Source organism: Haliotis rubra, unplaced genomic scaffold, assembly GCF_003918875.1.
Source record: "Haliotis rubra isolate DU_JTF1 unplaced genomic scaffold, ASM391887v1 Scf1508, whole genome shotgun sequence".
Taxonomy (NCBI): domain Eukaryota; kingdom Metazoa; phylum Mollusca; class Gastropoda; order Lepetellida; family Haliotidae; genus Haliotis; species Haliotis rubra.
In genome coordinates, this window is record NW_025765457.1 from 71752 (window position 1) to 86083 (window position 14332).

At 41.4% G+C, this 14332-nt stretch overlaps 1 protein-coding gene across 1 annotated transcript; it reads right to left on the reverse strand.

The window, feature by feature from the left end:
* Positions 1-2408: 2408 nt before the first annotated feature.
* LOC124270314 lies at positions 2409-3023 on the reverse strand. Its single transcript, XM_046705359.1, has one exon. The coding sequence runs from the start codon at positions 3021-3023 to the stop codon at positions 2409-2411; it is 615 nt and encodes a 204-aa protein (XP_046561315.1).
* Between the last annotated feature and the right edge of the window lie 11309 nt (positions 3024-14332).

The following is a 14332-nucleotide window of genomic DNA, read 5'->3' on the forward strand; positions in this document are numbered from 1 at the left end:
GTAATCATGCTGCAAGTTGTTACACCGTGAGAACGCACATTTAGACAACTTGCTCAATCGTGTACCCACGAAGGAAGAACAAAATAGTACTAGGATCCACGTGGGTGCCCGAAATGACCACGCTAACTTATCATGATTTGGAAATGTTTGGCACTACTGGAGGACCTTGATTTTGAACGATTCCTAGATGGGCTTTGCGAATCCAATGAAATCGGAAGTTTGGAAGTGTATAACAATAAGAAAAGCCTTTAAAAAGGTAACGTTGGAGGCACCTGAGTAAATTAAGAAATTTTGTGAGAAGGACGTGAGATGATTTGGGGGTGAAACTGATTTCAAGAGCATCACGATAACCGTCTATTAGAGACTCGCTTCTATTAGAGATCGGTACTCTCATGATCTCCAGTATGTGACACTTCATATTAAAGGTCTTTGTCATGTCTAACTAAGTATGGAAATGAAGGACTAGTGACGGATGGAGGAAGAATGGACTTAGACATTGCTTCTATGATCACAAGTCATCAAAAGATGACATATCACCCCACTTATTTGCAAAAGTCATGCGAATCCTACCCATTTAAAGCCATTCATCCATCCCTGTACAAATCCAACTCGTTTTCATGGAAACGAATTTTTTTTTTTCAGAAATCTGAAAATATCCAAAAGCACCACTTCAGTGCTTTGGTAATGCACATGCACAGTTTCAAAAAGATATAATGAACGGTTTTTGAGTTCTGCTCCGGAAATGAGCTCATCCCTGTACCGAATCCAAATCCGACTCGTTTCCATTGGAACGAACAAAATACTACCGGGTCAGCATTTATGAGCACGCATGTTGATATAGGGCGCATGGATTCATACAGTGATTACCAAGACAGCATAATGTGTACGCTCTGCGCTCGCGGTACTGTTACTGAACATGCCTGTCGAACCAATTCTAGAAAACGAGTCATCCCTTCGCCAAATTCAAGGAAAAGCTAATGTATATATACAGATTATTAACTGAGTGTGTTTCCCTATAATTAATATCATATATTAGGAGTAAAAATTGTATTATGCGAGCCTTTGGCGAGCATAATACGTATTTTTTTCCTAATATATTATATTAATGATACGGAAACACACGAGGTTAATGATCTCTTTATCATATAATGTCATTCTTAAAATTACTCTTAAAAAGAAGCAAATCATACTTGAATTTATATATGAAGAGAATCGAGCATAAGCGTAAGAATACTTAGCGGTACACCAAGGTGAAGGTCGTTCATGACGGCGCCATATGGTTGTGACTAGTCGCTAATACAGTGCAAACATAACTCATGCTTAAAATAAGATCTTTCTGACTAAAAACAACAACAAAATCGGGCAGGGTTTTCATGGCAGTGTTTCTATTTTCATTGCGGGTAATCACCTAATCAATATCAGTTTCTGATGCATGACGGAATCGATTCGTCGTCTGTATTGTGATCGATAGATCGAAATCCTTGACTGGTACCTTTCTTAGACAATTGCTTTTCAGTCGTGCCTCATAATCTGTACCTTCAATTTGAACGAAGTACTCCGTTTCATGTTTTCCAAAGTCAGTTACTGTAGAAACGACTCCAGAACCTCTGTCATCAATTCTTACAGAATCACCAATTTTGAGAATGGGGGCAGCCATGTTTGTTTACAAATAATGTAAACTCGCGATGACGTCATCAATGATATGTTAACGTTTTAGGATTCGAATGGCGTGTCTGGAGTTTTGGGAAAGTAGTTCGTGGATTGACGTAATTTGCATAGTTGTCAGATTTGGATACCAAGTTTGTCAGATTGCTTTATTGCACCGATAACACCCTCCATTAGATGATAAACTTCTTCATTTCCCCCATTAATGAAGATTAACAACAAATTGAATATGGATTATGTACAATGGACACAAACATTTGAAAAGGAATTAGCCGGATATTTAGAGGGACAATCGCATAAAGACAAGAGTGTTTTATGGATGACAACTTCTTTATTTTGAAGGGTCACGACGTTTCGAAGTATATTCTTACTCTTTAATCAGGTGAATGAAATAATTAGGAACAAACAGCTATAAATATACATGTTGAAACAACAACGTTATAACAAAGGAAGCCAGTAGTTAATTGGTGGATGGACAAAAGGAAGCCAGGGATCGTTAATCCAGGCCTGATTGGTAAGAAAACTAATGGAAACTAATGGAAGCGAGACCTAATAGTAATAAATACAAATACAAAGAGACCAGCAGTGATATTAAATTAAATTAATAAGTCCCAAGCGCTAGGCAGATATGTTCCCTGGTCACGATTGATTGCTGGCTGGCTTTTTCTGATGTCTTTGGCCTCTTGCAACTTTCTTTGCCGCCAGTTGTTGTTGTTGTTCATAGATAAGACTTTTTTGGCTTCTCATATGATGGCGTGGTCCTGGTTCTTGTTGATGTGTTCAGAAACAGCAGATTTGAGGTCGAGTTTGTTGACGGATGCTTGATGTTCTTTGAGTCTGGTGTTCAGGGGCCTGAGGGTTTCGCCGATGTATGGGTCACCACAATTGCAGAGAATTTGATATACACATCCTCTGGGGTTGGGTGTTGAGCTGCTGGTGCCTCTGCCATTGGCGTGCAGGAGGGTTTTGATGGTCTTGTTGCTGGAGAAGGTGACATCAATATTAGCCTTGTTCTTTACTAGTCGGGAGATCTGGTGGCTGACAGGGCCTAGGTAGGGAATGGTGATCCTGATGGGTGATGGGGCAGCTTTGGGTTTAGGTTTGGATGTTTTGAGGGTCTTGTTGATGATTCTGCAGACTACATGTGCAGGGTAGCCATTGAGTGAGGTGAAGGTGTGCTTGAGATGGTCCAGTTCGTTGCTGAGAGCGTCGGGATGGCAGATCGCTTTTGCACGTCGAGTGAGGGTGGCGATGATGGCTAGTTTTATCTTGGGATGGTGGCAGGAGTTGTAATGGATGTACTGGTCTGTGTGCGTGGGAGGTTCTGAGTCCATTTTCTGTGGTTTGGATGGATACATCTAGGAAGGGCGTTTATGCAGGTGGATAGACACTGCGCCCATGTGGAGAATCGAACCCAGGTCCCCGGCATAACGAGCGAACGCCCTTATCAGTGGGCCCCTTCCATCCCGACGAGACAGAGACGGGTAAAGAGTGAGTGAGTGTGTTAAAAGTTATCGTCACATGGGCAATATTTCAGCCATATCGTAACGAGAACAATTAATCGGTATACATAGTAAGTAACAGTAAATTATAAAAACCTGTCTACGAAGGACAGTTAAATAACTATACGGGAAAAGAAGGGCGGAGATGACAGACAGATATATATGTAGAGAAAAGGGCAAACATGGTATCAATTCAGAATGTCCTTTTCGCACGATTACCTCATGCAATCACCGCACTGCAATGGCCGGATATGTCGAGGTACCGCCGACACTTGGCCGTCACAAACTGGACAGCAGTTAAAAGAGAACTGTTCTTTCTCTTCAGCACATAACAAGTCACTGTTTCCTCTGGCAGCTTTGAGTGTGCACGTTATGTCAAGGTCTGATTTATTGTGCAGATGGTTGTCTCCCATTTGTTACACATGCCAGTTGTAACACACTCTGATATTGGCAGTTGTTACACAGTCAAGTTGGGGGTTAATTACTGCTGTACCTACAACAATAATGGACTAGCCCAAACTGAAGGATTTATAGTAAAGCAGCTAAACTGGCAAATGGATCAAAGGGATTAAGAGCAAGCAGTTTTGATGTTTTACTCAAGAAATGTCTGTTTGATGAAAGATGATTTTATAGTTAGCATTTAATATTTACATTCAGTTCTTTTTATCTTGAGATGATTTCTTCTTCTCAAGGAGGGATTAACTACTTAGTAGAGTTAACTCAATTATATTGAGAAAATACAGCATTTACTATAAATGGCTGGGGAAAATCTACTGCGAAAAAGTATCACAGTTAAGTGACCATAGATTAAGAAACAGTAATAACATTCAAACTATAAGATGTCGTAGTGATATTATAGCAACTCGTTTTTACCTGATACAATACGACAATGGAATGATTTGCCTGAGAATATGTACGATATTGAGACCATAGGCCAATTCAAAAATGCATTCCAATCGTCAAAACCACCCAATTTTAATATATTTGATAAAAACTTTGGTACACGTTTCTGCAAAATTATCCACTCACGCCTCAGACTTGGGTGCAGTAATTTGAAAACGCACATGTTTGAACGGCACATTTCAGTTGATCCATTCTGTTCCTGTGGTCACCCCTATGAGGATACTTTACATTACTTCTTTACTTGTTCTAATTATTCTAACATCAGACATCGCATGTATTTTTACGAACATGGATATAATTTAAATTCTGTCCTAAAAGGTAATCCAAACAAAAATGTACTTTCATACTACAATCTGTCCATACGTTTATAATAAAATCGCATAGGTTTGATAAATGATTAATAATGTTTAATACGCAGGTTGCTTGCTTTCCTATTATGCTGCATATTATTTAATATTTGTTTTATTCATGTATCAATGAAATGGAGAGGTATTCAAATAAGCCATTACGGCTTGTTTACCAATCCTAGTTCAATATATTTTGAATAAAATATGTTTACACTAAATGGCTGGGGATGACCCCTGCACATTAACCATGGCTGGTATACAAAGAGTAGAGTATGTCACATCGCAGCGAGGCCGATCACAAATTCTTTTTGACGGATTCCTCTACAACAAGTCCACAACACGACAGACATGTCAGCACTGGCGATGCATTGTTAAGACCTGCAAGGGCAAATGCACAACAGTTGGAGATCTTGTCAGGAATGTTTCTGACCACAGGCATCCACCAGTTCATCACCATCATCCGCAAGATCGAGTCCGCAGACCGAGCCAAGCTGTTTTAGATCGACTTCGGTGCAGCTCCTCCTACCAGAAAGCGAGTGTACAAGGAGTTGGAGAACAGAATCCAGAGACTGAAAGGCCAGCTTCACCAGGGTACCAGGACACCACTTGACTTCCTTGATGCTATTAGACATTTGATTAAGCTTGGTTGAGACTCTTGTTATGTGAAATCTATGTGCTGAGTTGAACCAGTGGTTTAGAAATAAATGATAAAAGACATCGAAGAATGATAAACTTCTTATACATGGATTTGCAAACAAATGCATATAAAATGCAATAAAATGATATGTAGTGCTAATCAATTGTTGCGTTCTTTTTCTATGTCTCTAACGAGTATGAAGTATCCCATTCCTCACTAAAAGGTAATAGGTGTGTGCAGTGATCTGTGACCGTATGTGTATTGAGGTGTGTAACAACTGGCATGTGTAACAAATGGGAGGATACCGTGCAGATACACACTAAACTCCAGACATCCTATATTGGCTAGTTCTGTCCAGAGATTGTCGCGGAGTGTCATTGTGGAGTCACTGTTGCTGTAATGTACAAACACGTTGTTGAAGAACAGTCCACACTTATGACACAGTATATCTGGTGTCGAGCTCCTCACAGAGGCACACAGTAGAACATGGAACTGTGCATTGACTGTAATATGAGGGTACAGCTTACACAGCTTCCATGCGGAGTGTGTCTCTATTCTTGGGTGAATCTGTCTGAAAATGTCGAAGTCTCTTTCGTTTGCTACTCTATCAGCCCACATCCTGGATTGCACAGAATGGATCGTTTTTGCTGTTAGCGCCTTCCATGATGAGTGACTTTGGAAAATGTTCGTGTCCAAGAATTTCCCAATGTGAGTGGAGAGCACATATTTGTGTAATATTCCGATGGCATCGGGAACGAATCTATAATACTTTGGAGAACATTGTTGTCTGTATTCCATGAGTCTAGTGAGCAGAAGCTGTTTTGGCAGAGCTCTGGGGTGGAGGTGAAGAATTTGACTCAAGAAAAGAAGCTTCTTCCTGTGCATGTAAGCTTCTCTTGGATGCCAGCCTAGCAAGCTCTGACACATGTCAGAATGTGTTCTGTTGGGAAGTCCTTGTGTAGCTTTGATGCAGTGGTGTTGTGCCCTCTCTAACATTTTCATCTCTGTAGGCTGGATGGAGTTCCAGAGTTCAAACCCATATAGTGCTTTTCGAAGACAACACAGTTTGATAAGTTTGGCACCTGTCATCGGATTAAGAGCTGATTTATGAGCACCATACTTTATGAATGATCTAACACTTGTTTTATGAGACCTGCAGGCTGAAACAGTTCTCTCCATGCTGTTAAACTTCTTGTCGAGGAGAATACCCACATGCTTGACACTATGCGATACAGGGATTGGTTCTTTGCACAGGGTGAGTCTTCCTGTTTGTACTTCATCACCGGGCTTGTTCATGAAGCCGATCACAGTGCTCTTCGAGGGAGAGAAGTAAGTTGAAACGCAAATGGTTACTGTAGTCTTCACAGATATGGCGAAGGTCTTGAAGACAGGGAATTCTTGGACTGATGACAGCTATGTCGTCTGCTTGTGTTGGACATCCGGCATTTATGTCGAGGACTTCAGCTGCTTTGTTAGAAGAAGTTAGTTTATTCAGTAGTTCGTTTAATATGAAGAAGATATAACTTGGCTGATAGGACGCCTCCTTGGCGAACCCCACGTTGCAAAGTGAAGTTACCGGAGCTCTCAGAACCAAGCTTTAAACAACTCTTCATTTCTGTATATAGAGAGTCCAGTAGTGACCACCTTCTGTCATAGATACTAATATTGAATAGCTTTAGTTTTAGTCCACCATGCCACACAGAGTCAAATGCTTTGTTGAATCTAGGAAAGCCACATGTACACAATCATTACGTTCCTGATAGTGATGTATAGTCTCCTGTAGGTTGAAGGATGCATGAATTGAAGAGAGTCCTTTTTGATAGGCCATTTGTTGTTTGTTACGAAAGTTCCAATCTGTTTGTAATTCTGGGAGTGTCTCTTCAAGAACCTTCTCAAAGACTTTGGCTATAACAGGAGCGAGAGAATTGCCTCTGTAGGAGTTTGGGTCGGACTTACGTTTGTTCCCACCTTTGTGAATCGGTACAATAGTACTGCATTTCCAGCTTGATGGGATGTGTCCCATAAACATTACCAGGTTGAACAGCTTAGAGAGATGTTGATGTATGTGCCGCCATAGTTGAGGTGTTCCTGCTTTATTGTTTTTGAGGGACAAGCGCATCCTTGACACTTCCTCACGGCTTGTTAGTCGCACATCACAGGCCTTGCTGGCATTGTCGCTCCTTAGTTGGTTTACTTTAGAGGAGACATATTCTGCAAAGATCTTGTCATGTTTAGGGTTGTTATCACAGGTGAACACAATTTGGAAATGATCTGCCCATCCACTTAGGATATCGGCTGTTGATGTAAGTCTTTCACCGTTAAGCACAAGACTGCCTATGCTTGGCGCCCTGTTAGTATGACCCCGACCTTTTACAAGACGCCAGAATAGGTTTTGATCTAGTTCACATGCAGTGTCTATTTCAACATTTTTGGACTGTATATATTCTTTGGAGGCATGACGTAGTTCTCTTCTGAAGTCACACTTGGCTTATCTATAGTCTACATATGCGGTGTTACTAGGGTCACGAGGTTTTCCGGCTGCTAACCACATATGCCGGAAGTGTCTCATTATGTCATGGTGATTTTTAATAACTTTGGTCCAGTAGGGCTTCAAGTGTGGCATGAACGTTTTGCTCGACAGGGTATCTCTACCGACTTTTTTGATGCTGTAAACTAGACAATTCAAGCTTCAACATGGTCGTGGCACGGGTTAGTGGCTTTGATAGTGATGTTCTTTAGTTCGTCAGTAACGGCCGTTTTGTAGACCCCTATAGCTTCAGTTTTGATAACTTTCTTCCAAGAAATCTGTCTATGCAGGTATCAAAGGTACTGTAAGTCCCCATGGTCCTTAGTATGGTGATCAACCTTCAGTTACTGGTGATCTATAGCCCGTTCTTATATTGTACTGTTGTCGCTCGTGATGTATTTTTATGATAGCGTACTAGTTTTAAATTAAGAGCTGTGATATTCTAATAGTTTTACTGTCCTTCGATGACATGTTTTTACGTTATACATTTATTGGTTTGAATATTGATATCAACTGTTCTCGTCACGATATGGCTGCAATATTGCCGATGTGACGTTAAATTTTAACTCACTCACTCACTCCAAGAAATCTGGTAGTTGCAATCAATCTTCAAAGTATGCTTTCTCGTTTCAGGGTACATGTTATAGCGTTGTGGTCTGAGACATTGTACAGATGGTCATCGAAAATTTGGATATCTGTGATGGAGTCGAGAAGATTGATAGACACAAGAATGTGATCCACCATCGTAGTAGGTCCTTCTTTCTGAGACTGGAAAGTCCATCTAGGTCCTTTGCAGCTAGGCAGGCTGTTCACAGACCCCAGTTCATGATCTTTGAGGAATCTTGAAAGGATATTCATCCTCTTATTAGCGCCAGTTTTATGTTTGTTATTTCCAATTTGGGCATTAAAATATCCAAGGGTGACAACTTTTCCATGCTCTGAGTACGTGTCATACAATTCCGCCATAATGTCGATCAAGGAGGCGTACAAATGATCAGAACAGTTTGTCGATGGTAGGTATACTCCTACGAAAAATGTTGGTTTACATCCGGGAATATTGCCTTCTATAAGAATAACTCTATCACTTTCACATGGAATGTCTCTAAAGTATGGTAAGAAGTCCTTTGCTACAAGGAATCCAACGCCACCTTTGTGGCACGATCTGTAGGAAGCACCTCCGAACGTCTTTTCACCAGAGCACTTGATAAATGTACCATATTCGGGTGTTATTTGAGAGAACATTGAAACTTCATATTCCACCATCCAATGTTCAGCAAAAAAACAAATATGCGTCTTGTGGTGCTGTAGGCAGTGCACTAAATAGGGAATACTGGAGTGTATTCCTCTACTGTTCCAGGTAAGCATATTTACATCCATGGTTAGTACCTCCTTCTGTTGTTGGTTTTCCTGCCGGATCTAGCAGACCATGGTATCGAGGGTTTAACGTATACATTCTCTGGCCAGAAGTCGTCTGTCAATAGTGCATCTTTATCTTCGCTTCTAACATTCAGTTGAGCACAAGTAGTTCTTCCTGGAATGTTCATATAACGGAGATGAGTTGGAGTAATATTTCTCTGCTTCAGGTAGTTAAGGATAGCAGTCTCTGTAGTGTTTATACCACCCACAAAGAACCTTGCTGTTGTGTATCTTTTTGAAGCGACCCCTTGGAATATTGATTCTCTTGTAGCTTTACATTGGTCTCTGTCAAATCGCTTCTGGGTAGGATTTTGTTTATTACTTTCCCTCTTGTTTTCCCATGGTCTGTATGATTATTTCGAGTGTTTGATTCCAATGCATTTGTAGAATACTCTGGTGTCTCTGTCACCATTGATATGATGGACTTAACGTCCGTGGGGTGACGCTTTCCATGGCAAACTAATGAGGTATCAAGAAAAACGAATTCTTTGTCAATAGCTGTTGCTGCTATTGTATGAACAGTAGTGTCGGTATGTTCGGTGCTAATCTCTACTAGGGGATGACCATCAGGTACAGGATATAATTGTTCCAATGGCTTTTCTCTCACTGTATCATTGCTAACACCCTGCTCGCTGGCATTACGGTTGTTAGTAGGGAGTATTTCATCACTTTGAGTACGGTGATGACCTTGGGACAAATCAGGGTTGGGTTCTGTAGCGTCATTGTGATACTACCGGGCCAGAATTTTTGAGCACGTATGGATTCATACAGTGATTACCAAGACAGTATAACATGTACGCTCGGCGCTCGCGGTACTGTTACTGAACATGCCTGTCGAACCAATTCTAGGAAACGAGTCATCCCTTCGCCAAATTCCAGGAAAAGCTAATGGGTGCTACTAAAATGGAATGCATTCTGCAATTCGAAACTATGCAGTGAATTAGTACAAGTGTGCTGTATTAAGTGTAAAATTGTTTTGAATTGAAAGTGTATCAGTTTATTAAGGCTGTGTTTGAATTAGAGATTAGAAAAAAACTTGATTTACGCATTAACTATTATGTAAAGTGGGACAATTATTTCGAATTACCCACATGGTCATATGGCTCCTAATTTGCTACAGCTATGTTCATTGGTCATTTGGAATTGCTAAAATACAAAGAGACTAAGTAATATTGGCTGAAAGTTCATTTTGAATAATCCAAATGTATATTGTACAGAGACACTTCACCTGAGAGACATTTTCAGCCCGATTAAAAGAATGGAGGAAGAGCAAAAGAATGCCCAGTCATGTCTAGCCTCAGAAATAGATTCCTTTTAGTGTAAAGGGACCACTGAAAATCAGTGATAGCACTAAACGTTCAACATGCCTTACCCTATCAATAGCAAGCTCAGGTATAAGAATTTGTATTGCAAGTATTCAGCTCTGATTTACATTTCTTCTGAAGTCTACAAGACCTGCGCATGCGCCAATGTGCGAAGTCGTCTCCACGCCTGCTCTGACATTCTCGAACATTATCGAAAAAGAAACTCCTTTTTTGAACTTTTTAAGGAACAAAAGTGAATGGCAAGTTGTAATTCCCAAGCTTTTGGAAAGTTGGACTGACCGAACTGTTAAACTTTTTGAGTCTTTGAATGCCCATCGTGTTTAAACCCGTGCACGTGCAAACCGTGCTCCAGCAAGTCACATGGGCAATAATCTCGGTCTGTGGCCCGCTCGGATAGGATGTTTCCTATCTTCACGGAAGATTTCAAGCACTATGAACGGTCTGAGCACAACATATGAAGGTATTGGTGCTATTAAATTGTGTGATGCATTGCTTTGGAAATTCATTTGAACTTGGAAAGAATTTTCACGAGAGTGTTTGAATTTACGTTGCAGCATGAATAATAATAACCACGAGAACAGTTCGATATCAAGGCCAGTGCACTTTATACCACGTTTCTTGGAAATTTGCGGGGACATTGAATTAAACCCGGGACCACCGAAAATGCCATGTGGTGGCGGTCGAGCTCGACGAGGCGAATCAAAGAAACAGACAACACTGAACTTTGTCGAGTCAGACAACGACAGCGATATATACTAAGTAGCAAAAGAAACGTCAGTTTGGAATTTTCCTTCGTAGAAACGGATAAATGTTAACTCATTTAATGTTTTGACTGCATATTTTTGACAACATCTCCAACTTTACCTGAGCAAAAAAAATTCCTTCCCAAACTCAGAACGGAACCCAGGAAATGGTCTTACAAATGTAACCTGATCTCGGAGATGGTACGGTGTTCTCCATGTTTTTCATGCAACTCATGCTGCACGTGCTGTTCACAAGGACCAGCCCTATAAAATGCATCCCCAAACCTGGTTGAAACATTCACATTACAACGTCAGCAGGATGCCGCGACTCGCGACAGCTCAGAGGAACCAGGCGCTAGGAAGACTTGAAGCTGGCCACACTGCACGATGATCTACCTTCAGTTGTTGGCGATCTATAGCCCGTTTTTAATTGTATTGTCCTAATTAGAAATCCAGTTTTAGAGATAGATACTAGTTTCATTTTTTGTGTCTGTGATAGTCTAGTTGTTTTACTGTCCTTTGACGACATATTTTATAATATGTACATGTTGTTTATAAATGTCCAATATATTCTCGTCACGATATGGCTGAACAATTGCTGATGTGACGTTAAATCTTAACTCACTTACTCACCCACACTGCACAAGCCGTTGCCAATCACTTCCAAGTCAACGTTCGGACCATCTACAGGCTGCAGCAACGTTTCCAGGCCACCAACACCACAAATGATCGCCCCCGTACTGGCAGACCAAGGGTGACCACAAGACGACAAGTCCGCCATGTTGTGCGACAGCACGTACAGAATCCCTTCATGCAGGCATCCGAAACAGCACGCCAGACAGTAAGAACACACGGAAGACCAATCAGTACTGATACAGTACGCCGACGTCTTAACAGCGGGAACTTCCATTGCCGTGGACCTATCCTCACCCCTCGTCATCGGCGTGAACGTCTAACACCAAAACTGGCGATACAGGCAATGGCGAACTGTTCTGATGGCAGAACAAGAATATGGCGACGACGTGGCCAGCGTTACTCAGACCAATGTGTACTGGAAAGAGACTCATGGGGTGGTGCAAGCATCATGGTATGGGGTAGAATAGGCCTGAACCACAGAGTGGGTCCTGTGATGTTCCAGAACCTTGGTCCAGGGAGAGGAAGCGGCATCATAGCGGTGCGCTACATCGACCAAGCTCTCAGACCCCACGTCATACCACATTTCGCACGTCACCGGAAAAACATTTTCCAGCCTGATAACGCCCGGACCAATAGGTTCCACTACACTAAATCAGAATCACATGCTCCCTGATATAAAGAAGTGTATCGAGACAGTGACAGCTGTGATTGGTTGAAATAGTGTAAGATGTTTATGTTTTTCGAAAGCACATCCAACCAGTAATTAAAACTGACCACAATTTTAAGTATTTAGTGCTATCATGTTCATCACCATCACTAATGCTTATTTTGTGTGCAGATATTTTCCAGTAGGTGACATTTGGTGCGGAACAGGGATTGATGTGTTCCGCTTCCTGTGCTCGCAAAACGAGCCGGACAAGTTGGCCTGATCTTTTGTTTTATGGTAGTTTAAAGGCCAGAGTGTACCCATGTGTACATGGAATGGCGGTTGATAGCCTGGATATTTTTTTACAAAAATATAGCGTTACTATAGAAGTCTATGGGAAAACATTTGGTGGTGTGTAACCCATACTGCCAGAGCTACACGAGACTTCCTACAGCAGAGCGGTGTCAACATTATGCAGTGGCCAGCCCTTAGTCCTGATTAGTCCCGAATGCAGCCGATTTATTGCGCCAGGCCTTTCTCAGAGTGTGGTTCCGGGTGCCAATGACCTTCATCAATCGATTGGTGCACTGCATGCATAGACGCTGTGCTGCAGTTATTGCCGCTTGTGGTGGTCACACTGGATACTGAAGTCAAGAGTCTGAATGGACTGCAAACCTTCACGTAATGTCTTGAAATTGTGCTGAGTTATTTACTGATGTGTCAAGATATTGTACACAAAAATGTTTTTGATCCGCTTTTTATGTCCATTTCTGCAATGATTTGATTACAGTGTCTATCTAATTTTGAATTCGTACAGACGCTTTTTTTTTGCTGCTGAGTATAGAAGAAAACGCGTCAACGGCTGCTGTTCTGAAATCTATCAAGAAGGAACTTCTACGTTGAACAGAAAATTCGACGTGTTGTACACGGGACTCAAACAAGATTATGACCACTTGAAAAGCAAAAATAAAGCTTTACATTCACGGCTTGAACGCATCGAATCAGCTCTAGACAGTCAGGAAGCACAAAGTCGCTGAAATAATGTCATCATACATGGCGTCGACGGAACACCGTACGGAACCTGGTCGGAAACTGAACAACAGGTGAGAGTCTTCCTCGAGAATTTTGTCAAAATATATCTATTGAACGTGCTCATCATCTTTAAACTGAAAATAATGTCAAACTGATTGTCGTTAAACTCACTTTTTTTTCAAAGACAAAGAAATAGTGATTCGTTTGGCAAAGACAAGATAATCATAGACGACAAGGTGTACATTTGTGACTAGGAGAGCACACAAGGTATAAAGCAGGTCGGCAATTGTCGCCCACTGAACAGATCTGGCTCTGATCTACACCAGGAGGGGCAGTCTGATGGAGCTGGTACCAGGAGATCTGGGCAGAGTGACAAGTGTTCTGGATAGGGTCTCGCCCATGGTAAGAACACGGAAAATAAACTATTACATGACGCAGATGCAAGGGAGCAAATTATCAACAATACTACTACTAAACTCCGATTGTCCTCTTGGAATATACAGGGGCTTCACTCTTTGATGTCTGATATGTCAGTCATTTAAATCATTCTGCTGTTAATTTGATGCTATAGGACTAATCGAAACAATGCAATCTGAAAATGAACACATTCTACATTTATTACAAGGATATGACTGTTTTGGCTGCACCAGCACGAAGACAGCACAGCGTCGGCAGATATTCCGGGGGCGTCGCTGTTTATGTGCGACGTTGCGACTCCAAAAAAGAAAAACTACATAGTGAATAGAATAATTGTGTTTTCTTTCGTTAAAAGACTTGTGATGTAGATGCCTTGTCAATCATATTGGGTTTTGTTTACATTCTACCACAGCGATCACCCCTATACAGTTCACCTGAGGAGAACGATATTGATAACCTTGACACGAAACTGACGTGCATCTCGACAGATATAGACAAAGCTGCAAACATCACGCTTCTCGGTGATTTTAATCCAC